Source organism: Nicotiana tabacum, chromosome 5 (genome assembly GCF_000715075.1).
Source record: "Nicotiana tabacum cultivar K326 chromosome 5, ASM71507v2, whole genome shotgun sequence".
NCBI classification, from domain to species: Eukaryota; Viridiplantae; Streptophyta; class Magnoliopsida; order Solanales; family Solanaceae; genus Nicotiana; species Nicotiana tabacum.
Genome location: NC_134084.1, coordinates 66,266,953 through 66,276,894, shown reverse-complemented (window position 1 = coordinate 66,276,894; position 9,942 = coordinate 66,266,953). Strand labels below are relative to the sequence as shown.

Sequence of the window (9,942 nt, the reverse complement as noted above, 5' to 3'; positions counted from 1 at the left end):
TGCTTTTCCTCGAAACTTGAACTGCTTTCCTTATTCTCCAGGTGGGCGCCTGATTACCAACATTTGAATTGTAATCCTTTTCTCTGAAACTTGAATTGTTTTCCCTTGTTTTCCAGGTGAGCGGCTGATTTCTGAACTTGAACCGTTTTCCTTTCCTCTGAAACATGAATTGCTTTCCCTTGTTTTTCAGGTGGGCGCCTGACTGCAGACACTCGAACCATCTTCTCTTGCCACTTGAAACTGTTTTCGTTTGAAACTCGAACCATTTTCCCTTGCTTCCAGGTGGGTGCCTGATTGCTGATCTAGAATTGTCTTCCTTGAAACTTAAGCTATGTTCCCTTGTTCTCCAGGTGGGCACCTGATTGCTGAACTTGACCCGCTTTCCTTTGAACTTGTTCCATCTTTCCTTGTTCTCCAGGTGGGTGTCTGATTGCTGAAACTCAAACTGCTTTTCTTGAAACTTGAGCTATTTTCCCTTGTTCTCCAAGTGGGCGCCTGATTGCTAAATTTGACCCCCTTTCCTTTGAAACTGCTTTCCCTTGAAACTTGAATTGTCTTCCCTTTGAAACATGAGTTGTTTTCCCTTGTTCTCCAGGTGGGCGCCTAACTGCTGAAACTCGAACTGCTTTTCCCTGAAACTTGAGTTGTTTTCCCTTGAAACTTGAACCATTTTCTCTTGCTTTCTAGCTGGGCGCCTGACTGCTAAAATTTGAATTGTCTTCTCTTATTACTTGAAACTGTTTTCCCTTGAACTTGAACCATTTTCTCTTGTTACTTGAAACTGTATTCCCTTGTTCTCTAGGTGGTGCCTGATTTCCAAAAAAATAGACAAAACAAAGAAACTTTTTTGCCCCAGTTTGGTATCTGGGCACATCTGTGTGTTACTTGACTAAAGTCGTAATTCTATTCGGTTAATGGTAACAAGAGTATGAATTGAGTTTGGTTTGAAAAAATAACTAATTGTAATATTGAGAATGTAAATAATTTGATTAAAGAAACCAAGGTTGTGTCCCCTTCAATGAAATGTAATGCTATCGCTGTTAATATGATATATTTCTAATGGAAGGTTCTTTTGATATGCAAATGATTTCTAAATGACTACTCAATATTTTCCAATAGTTGGGTAGTATTTCTTCTTTATGATTTTTTCAAATATAAAAGAGTTGCAATTAAGAACAATCAATATATTCCAAATAACGCCCACTTATTCCTAAGCGATTCTATTAAACAAAGTTTAAAGCCTTGAGTCTTTGATATTTACTTCCACCAAATTCTAACCCACTTTCCCAAGCAAAGTAAGAATTTAATGGCACTTGTTAATGTTTGCAACCACCAACAATAAATGAAGAGTGAGAAGTAAATAAATATCAACCAACCATTATACATATATTCAATGTTAAACACTCATTTAGGGCCCACAACCTTAGTTTTTAAAGTTAGCTACATATACTAGAATACAAAAGGAAGAGAATATTTAATGCCATAAAGCTTACAAAGTGCAAGATTCTTGATCCAAAAGCTTCCAAAAGAGAGGAATAATAAAGCCTTGTATTGTAGCTCCATAATCAGACAAGATGCCTCCACAAAACCCCAACAAATCTATATATAGTGGGTCAAAACTCGGGACAAAATTTGGATAAAAATACCCTTTTCGGTTAAATATGCAACCACATATCTGTCGCATAACAGACATGCGGTCCGCATTCTTGACATAACCATCGCATCTTCAAACCCACGTTTCCAAGTCTTCATCACATTAACGTTTTACGGTCCGCATTGCAGATGTGCGATCGCATTTAGCGTCGCATTTTCCACCTTCAGCAACCTTCATGGTCGAGTTTGTGGTCCATTATGCGGCTCGCAAACAGGTTATGCGATCGCAGACTGGACCACATTTCTTGCACTGGGCTTTGCCCACAAATTTGTTGTGGTTTGCGATTCCCTTGAGTATTCTGCGATCCGCATGTTGGATTTGTGATCGCATATCCATATTTACGATGCATTTTGATATTTTCTTGTCTTTTTGTGGCTTTTTGATTTCATTTCCATGCTCTTAAGTCCGTAAACCTTATGCAATGCAAAAGCACTATGATTACGTAAGCATAAAAGATAATTGCATCTAAAACACGCTAAAATCAAAGCAATTTGTATTAAATGTGCCGAAATTCTCTGGCACATCAACACCCCCAACTTAAACTCTTGCTTGTCCTCAAGAAACTAAAACGACACTATCCTATTCTAGACTCCATCTAAAAATATATGAAACAAAAGTGACCATGGACGGTGTTCATTGTCAGTACTACAAGCATGCATTTTTGATTGTTTTACCCTTCCTGAACCATCAATATTTACAAAGAAACTAATCAACTTGTGAAACTTTGATCCTCGACCAATTTGACAAAATATTACCATCAGCTGAGTGCACTTGCATTTGACTCAAAAACTCAACTTCTGTCCAACCTCACAATTCATGTGCCCTCACTAGAAAGAAAGTCCCAAATAACAATATCTACAATGACAACCAAAAGGGACGAATTCACAAATGCACTTACTCTCACAAAGAGTTTCAAGTGTTACAACATACCATACCATAGGCTTGCCCTTATTTTAATTCATCGCTTTATTCTAAGAACGCTCAGCTGGAGATCCCATAAGGACATTTTAAGCTTGTAAGGTAGGTTTAGGGAAGGGTCGGATAAGCATTTGGGTACAAGTGACTACACCCTCCTAGAACACTACTCACATTTTTCTTTCTTGTTGCTCTTTGCTTCTTTTCAAACCACATAGCCTTCATTAGCTTCTACTTTTCCAACATTGAGCCACCTCAACTACCTCTTTTATTCTTTTCAAGACTCCTTATGTATATATACTCACAACTCTTATATTTTTTTTTCACAAGTTTTGCTTTTGGAGCTTGAGTAGTTTCACATTTTGAGGTACACTTTCCAACACTCACTGCACAACCTTGCCAATTTCCGGTTTGACACCACACCCCCAACTTAGGCTTTTAGCCTCATTCTCAATGTTCAAGGAGGGACGGGTTCAAAAGAGAGAATTATTTTACACAAAGGGAAAGGTTTGTAATGAGGTAGCCAAATAAAAGGTTAAAGGCTCAAATGGGGTGACTAGTGATACTATCTGTACAATGGGTGGCTTGAAAGGCTAACTGGTTTTCCAAAAATCACAAAGGTGGTCTAAGGTCATTTCTCCAACCAAATGTAATTATTATAAGCATTGAAAAACCAACCAGGCAAGTTCTAGATGGTAGAATTAAACACAAGAACTATTTACACAAAGACTCACACACATGGCACACGAACTGTTTGGCTCACATAGTTTGAAGCCCTCGAGTCAATAATTGGCAACTCAAAGCTTTCATCATATATACAGGTATAACTCTAGGTAGACATAGAGTCACAGAGCGAGCCTCAAGTTCACACAGTTGATATCTCTTTTTTTATATTAATGGAAGGGTATAGGCTATATACAGGCACACATGCTTGAAACTAGACAATTACACCAAACCAGTCAACATGCTTCATTCTACTGTCTTGGGTCTACCATTACACCCTTGGAAAAGAACCCGACGAAGAAAAATCAAGGGGAAGTCATTGCTAATTACTAAAAATGGACATGTAACTATCTACTTATTTTTGTTTTTTTATACACAAGGATAAGTTATGTACTAAAACCACAAAACACCAATATATACAGAATCACAAAACACAAATAAATATAGAAGTTTGCTTATATAGCACAAAAACATAAACATGTACAACAATTTCCAATTTCACAAAAATATATATAAGGCAACCACCCCCAACTAAAAAGCATGCATTGTCCCCAATGCATAAGAACGTAAACAGAGTTTAGGGGCTCCCTAAGGCGCACTAAGTGTTGTGGGAGTTAGAAGTCGGCTGAGTGATGGTGGGTTCACCCTCTGATGCTGAAGCTAGGACCGATGAGATCTCGGCCTGAGGAGTGACCTCCATTGATGGAGGAGGGATATCTGGCTGACCCAATACTGCAGCTAGGGCTTGTGAGTTGCTAGCCTCGCCCGTTGATGGCTGAGTGGTTGATGGATCTGCTGGGGAGACCATATCTGCTAGAAAATGTGTTATTGCCACCTGAATTGCTGCTTCTTCTTCATCCTCAACTGTCGAGGTAGCAACCTGCTTGATCTTCTCTTGAGGGTCATCATCCTCCTCGGACCATGAATCCTCTTCATCCTCTTCCTCGTCTGCCTCCTCACCTTTGGACTCTGCAGAGTGCCTGAAATCTTTCTCAGAAGGAATATCAATATGTGTAGAGGGAGCTGGAGGCTGGGAAGTCCCAGCAGTCGGAGATGCAATATCTATCATCAGTATGGAGAAATCAAGATCCAGGCCTGGTGCTGCTGTGTCTACTCCCTGCTCACCTTCCTTGGGCGGGAAGGATGATAGATCGAACTCCAAACTCTGCATCTTGTGGAGCTCAGTATTCATAGTGGTAACTTCCTCCCGGAGCTTTGGCAAGTCACTAACCTCTCCTCGCTCTATCTTCTCAACCTTCAACTCAAGCTGTTGCAAGCGATCCCCATAAGATGTCTGCTGCTATTGGAGAGCCGTCATTGAAAACTGGATAGGAGTCAGGGGTTGCTTGATGAGGGTAGGGAGACTCTTCAGGATATGGTCTACCTTAGCATTGGCATGTTGCGCTAAGAGACCTATCCTCGAGACAGCTAGCAGTGCAGTAGAGAGCTGAGCAATAGTGGACTGAAAAGTGGGTTGTGATGTGGAAGCAGATACAACTGTAGCCTGAGGAGACACCAGAGTGTGGGAATCTGAGGGTTCTACATCAATAGGAACCTGAGTCTGAACCTCTGGGGGAGTAACATCTGCTGCGTCATTGATGCGCGTGATATCAATATCCTTCAGCGCATTCCCTGTCTTGTTAGTGTGTGGCATGGAAGGGGCTTTCACAGCCTTATAGAGGGTTGTGATCAAGTAGGGGAACAGAAGTGACTAGCTGTCTATTTTTCCCGGATCCCTATCTCTCAAAAGATAAAATCAACCACATCAATCTTGATTCCCGCCATAATGCATGCAATGATAAGAGCTTTCTCAATGCTTATGTCAGTCTCGTTTTTGGAGGGTATCAATCGAGAGGTGACAAAGCTAAGCCAAAATCTGCCCTCTCATGTGAGATCCTCCTTGAATATTTTGTGCAACAGGTTGATCCAAGCAGGGGTCCCCTTGGCTATCACAAAAGCTATCCACCTACGCTTATTATCCCGATTTGCCCATTTAGCGACATACTCTGCTGCACCCGGGCTCCAGTCAGGGAAGTATAACTCATTGATGGTCTCACTGCTGCAAAACACGCTTTTCTCCCAAACTAACACAGTGTTACAGAAAACCCTATTGCGTTTGTGGTGAGCAGTCCTGGAGGCTCCATATGAGGCATAAAACTCACGAACAAGAGTTTCATTATAGTCATCAGGCAGCTCAGTGAAGCACTCTCATTTTCTTGCTTTGATGTTCTCACATATGTGTGGGTACTACTCTTGTAGCCCATTCAAGCTCAGTTGTTTTTCGTCCAGGATTTTTCGTTTGGTTAGCCCTTCTCTATAAAGATCCCTGGACCCTTCAACCCCAAACCTGAGCTAGAAGTCATCTCATCATTTCCTTCTTGCCTTATCTTATAGGTCAACTTCGGTCAAGGTTTCCTCCACATCAGACTGGGAGGGAAGTGTAGCAATAGGGTCCAGTTGCGATCATTTTGCTTGTTGCATTTGACGACTAGAGGAAGATTTTTTCTAGGCAGAGGCTGGATGTTTCCTAGGACCCATATCTGCACAAAAATGAGACATGAGCAACATGGTAGGCATTAATGAAAAAACAACATAAAAAGTTAAGAATGCGACAGGTTATGCGGTCGCATAACCACCATGCGGACCGCAAACTTGTCGCAAACTCTCAGGCTATTCAAATGATCTAAGTGTGCGATGGGCTATGCGATCGCATAACCATCGCATACCTGATTTCTCAGAAAACAAAATCACAAAATGCGATCACAAAATCCACCGCAAAGTTGGATATGCGATCGCAAAATGGCCGCAGACAGCATGTTATTAAACTGGGTATTATGTGTCAGTGTGCGGTGACTTTGCGGTCTGCATATCAATTATGTGATCGCAAAGTTGCCACATTTTGTCATCTTCCTCAGCCTGCTAGGGTTTGCTTCTGCGGCAGAAATGCGGAACGCATTTTGCTTATGTGAGCCGCAAAATTCATCACTCCCAACGATTGAACTTAACCCTCAACAATGGCGGACCTAATTTTTACTACCCAGCACCCCAAAGCACACTACTTAACCAAAATCACATTATGAACAGGAATCTAACTACAAAACACAAACAAGAAGAAAAAGAAAAATAGGAAATTGAAACAAAGAAAAAATTGAAATTAAAGCATACAGGGATGAAATCGGAGCAAGGAAAACATACTAGTGATGAGTTTATGAGCACACTTGGGAGATGATTTCATAGGTGTTTGCCTTACATTCGTGATGCTCTAGCCGGTTTGCCTTCTCTGTTCCTTTTCTTTTTTTTCGTTTTGTTTTATTTCTGATAAAAAAATAAAAATAAATTCTTTTTGTTTCGAATGAAGAGATGTGAAGGACATACCTGAGCGATTTGCGATGGTAAGTCACCGCATAACACACTATGCGACCGCATAAGTGTTATGTGGTGGATTCAATTGAGTTGCTGGATGGCCAAAAATGCGGTGCACTATGCGATCGCATAGTGGAAATGCGGTCTGCAAAGTGCGCCACCTTGTCACAATTTTATCACCAATTTTAGCCAAACACATTGTCTGGGTTTGCGACCACAATGCGGTCCGCATAGTGAAAATGCGACCGCATATGCGTAGCAAAATTCCCAAGGTGGTTTTTCGTCCCTTCTTATGCAATATTACCTAGTGTTATGATCTTTTGAATCCCCTGCACTCTAACACACACTTTAAATTTCTCAATTAAATTTATCTAGCAAAAATTAAAAATTTTAAAGGCCAAAAAGGGTGTTACCACACATGGGTTGCCTCCCATGAAGCGCTTGATTTAACGTCGTGGCACGACGAAGTTGGCGTTCCTTAGGATTCACTCATTGGTCGGGCATGGACCATCTTTGAGAGCCTTCTACTCCACCAAATATTTTTCTCCGTCTGTGCCCAAGTAGTGCTTGACCCGCTGGCCACTCACTTTGAAGGTTCGGAGCCCATCCTCCGATTCTAGTTCCACAGCTCCAAAAGGAGAGACATTTACCACCTTGAACGGACCAGACTATTTCGATTTGAGCTTGCCCGAAAACAATTTGAGCCTTGAGTTAAAGAGCAAAACCAAGTCACCCTACTTGAACTCCCTCTTCAAGATCTTTTTGTCGTGGACGAACTTTATCCTTTCTTTATACACAACTGCATTTTCATATGCATGGAAACGGAATTCCTCCATTTCATTAAGTTGTGTTAACCTCAAATTTGCAGCTTCAGCCCAGTCCAAGTTCAACCTCTTCAGAGCCCACATGGCTTTGTGTTCCAGTTCTACGGGTAGATGACAAGCTTTTCTAAAGACTAACCGATAAGGAGAAGTGCCAATAGGAGTTTTGTACTTCATGCGGTACACCCACAATGCGTCATCTAGCTTCCTTGACCAATCGGTCATGTTTGCATTAATAGTCTTTGCTAGAATACTCTTTATATCCCGATCGGAAACTTCAACTTGGCCACTTGATTGGGGATGATAAGGTGTGGCCACCTTATGCTTGACACCATATTTCTCTAGTAGCCCCGTGAAAGCCTTGTTACAGAAATGAGACTCACCATCACTAAGAATGGCTCTAGGAGTGCCAAACCGAGTGAATATGTTTTTCTTTAAGAATGTGGTCACACTTTTTGCCTCGTTGTTTGGTAAGGCAATTGCTTCAACCCATTTGGACACAGTCCACAGCCACCAAGATATATTTCATCCCACAAGATCTTACAAAGGGACCCATAAAATCAATTCCCCACTCGTCGAAGATTTCTATCTCCATCACAAAGTTCATTGGCATTTCATGCCTCTTGAAAATTGATCCTTGTCTTTGGCATTGGTCACAAGCCTTGACCATTTGATTGGCATCATGATAGATTGACGGCCAATAATAACTACATTCAAGCACCTTATCGGTAGTTCGATTTCCCCCATGGTGACCCCCAACCGGTGAGTCATGGCATGCCTTTAGTATTGGCATAATCTCTTCTTCTGGGACAGACCTTCTGATGATGTTGTCAGCACAAACACGAAACAAGAATGGTTCTTCACAATAGTATTGCTGACAGTCTCTCAAAAAATTCTTCTTTTGATATGATTGCAATCCATCCGGAATAAGGTCACTAACCAAGTAGTTAGCAATATTGGCATACCAAGGAGCAAAAGTGCTAGATAGGGCCAATATTTGTTCATCCGGGAATGCATCATTGATTTCAAGATTCCCTTTGGCCTTCCTGCCTCTTCAAACCTTGATAAATGATCCGCTAATTGATTTTGAGTTCCCTTGTGATCCTTGACCTCGAAGTCAAATTCTTGCAACAACAAAACCCACCGAATTAACCTAGGCTTCGCATCCTTCTTTGCCATGAGATAGCGAAGAGAAGCATGATCTCTGCACACGATCACCTTGGATTCCAACAAATAAGCCCGGAACTTCTCAAAGGCATAGACAATGGCAAGAAGTTCTTTCTCAGTCACCGTGTAATTCATTTGCGCTCCATTGAGTGTCTTGCTTGCATAATAGACCGGGTGAAGAACCTTGTTGTGACGTTGGCCAAGCATTGCTCCAATAGCTACACCACTAGCATCACACATAAGCTCGAAAGAAAGAGACCAATCGGGTGTGACAATAATAGGTGATGTGGTGAGATTTTGCTTCAATTCCTCAAAGGCGTTGAGGCATTTCTCATCAAACACAAATTTGGCAGCTTTTTCAAGGAGTTTGCACATAGGATTTGCAATCTTGGGAAAATCCTTGATGAAACGCCTATAGAACCCGGCATGCCCCAAGAAACATCGAACACCTTTAACGGAAGTAGGCGGAGGAAGATTTGAAATAATCTAAATCTTTGCCCGGTCAACCTCTATGCCATGTTTTGAAATTTTATGCCCCAATACAGTGCCTTCATCCCCTACGAAATGGCATTTCTCCCAGTTGAGCACATGGTTGGTCTCTTCACATCTCTTAAACACTTGTCTAAGATTATTAAGACAATGCTCAAAAGAGTCACCTACCACCGAGAAGTCGTCCATGAAAACCTCTAGAAAATCCCCCACCATGTTGAAGAAAATGGACATCATACATCTTTGAAAAGTAGCCGGAGCATTGCACAAACCAAATGGCATCCGGCTAAAAGCAAAAGTTCCATAAGGGCAAGTGAATGTTGTCTTCTATTGGTCCTCCAGTGCTATGTTGATTTGGTTGTAGCCTGAATATCCATCAAAAAAGCAATAGAATGACCTTTCCGCTAGCCGATCAAGCATTTGATAAATAAAAGGCATAGGGAAATGGTCTTTGCATGTGGCACTATTGAGCTTTCAATAATCAATGCACACCCTCCATTCAGTCACCGTTCTTGTTGGGATGAGCTCATTTTTATCATTTTCAATCACGATAATGCCTCCCTTTTTTGGCACACACCGCACTAGGCTCACCCAAGAACTATCGACAATGGGGTAGAATACCCTGGCATCCAACCATTTGATGATTTCTTTCTTTACCACCTCTTTCATGGACAGGTTCAACCGCTGTTGATGTTCCACACTTGGTTTCATCTTACTCTCCAATTGGATCTTGCGTTCGAAATTCCGGGGGAATCCCTCGGATATCCCCAATTGTCCATCCAATATCTTGCTTATGCTCCTTCAAGACTT

The 9,942-nt window shown here is 41.5% G+C and overlaps 1 protein-coding gene across 1 annotated transcript; it reads right to left on the bottom strand.

The window, feature by feature from the left end:
- Window positions 1–7,389: 7,389 nt before the first annotated feature.
- Window positions 7,390–9,018, bottom strand: LOC142180800 (uncharacterized). Its single transcript, XM_075252874.1, has 2 exons — window positions 8,442–9,018; window positions 7,390–7,958 (listed from the first exon to the last, which is right to left on the bottom strand). The coding sequence occupies exons 1-2, from the start codon at window positions 9,016–9,018 to the stop codon at window positions 7,390–7,392; spliced, it is 1,146 nt and encodes a 381-aa protein (XP_075108975.1).
- Window positions 9,019–9,942: the final 924 nt, after the last annotated feature.

Bases quoted from the DNA above. Each gene is read 5' to 3' on its own strand.
- LOC142180800 (XM_075252874.1), bottom strand. From the start codon at position 9,018: ATGTGCAAACTCCTTGAAAAAGCTGCCAAATTTGTGTTTGATGAGAAA. The intron at 7,959-8,441 runs GTATGCCAATAT...AATGGGTTGAAG, and splicing joins TCTAGCACTTTTGCTCCTTG to CAATTGCCTTACCAAACAAC.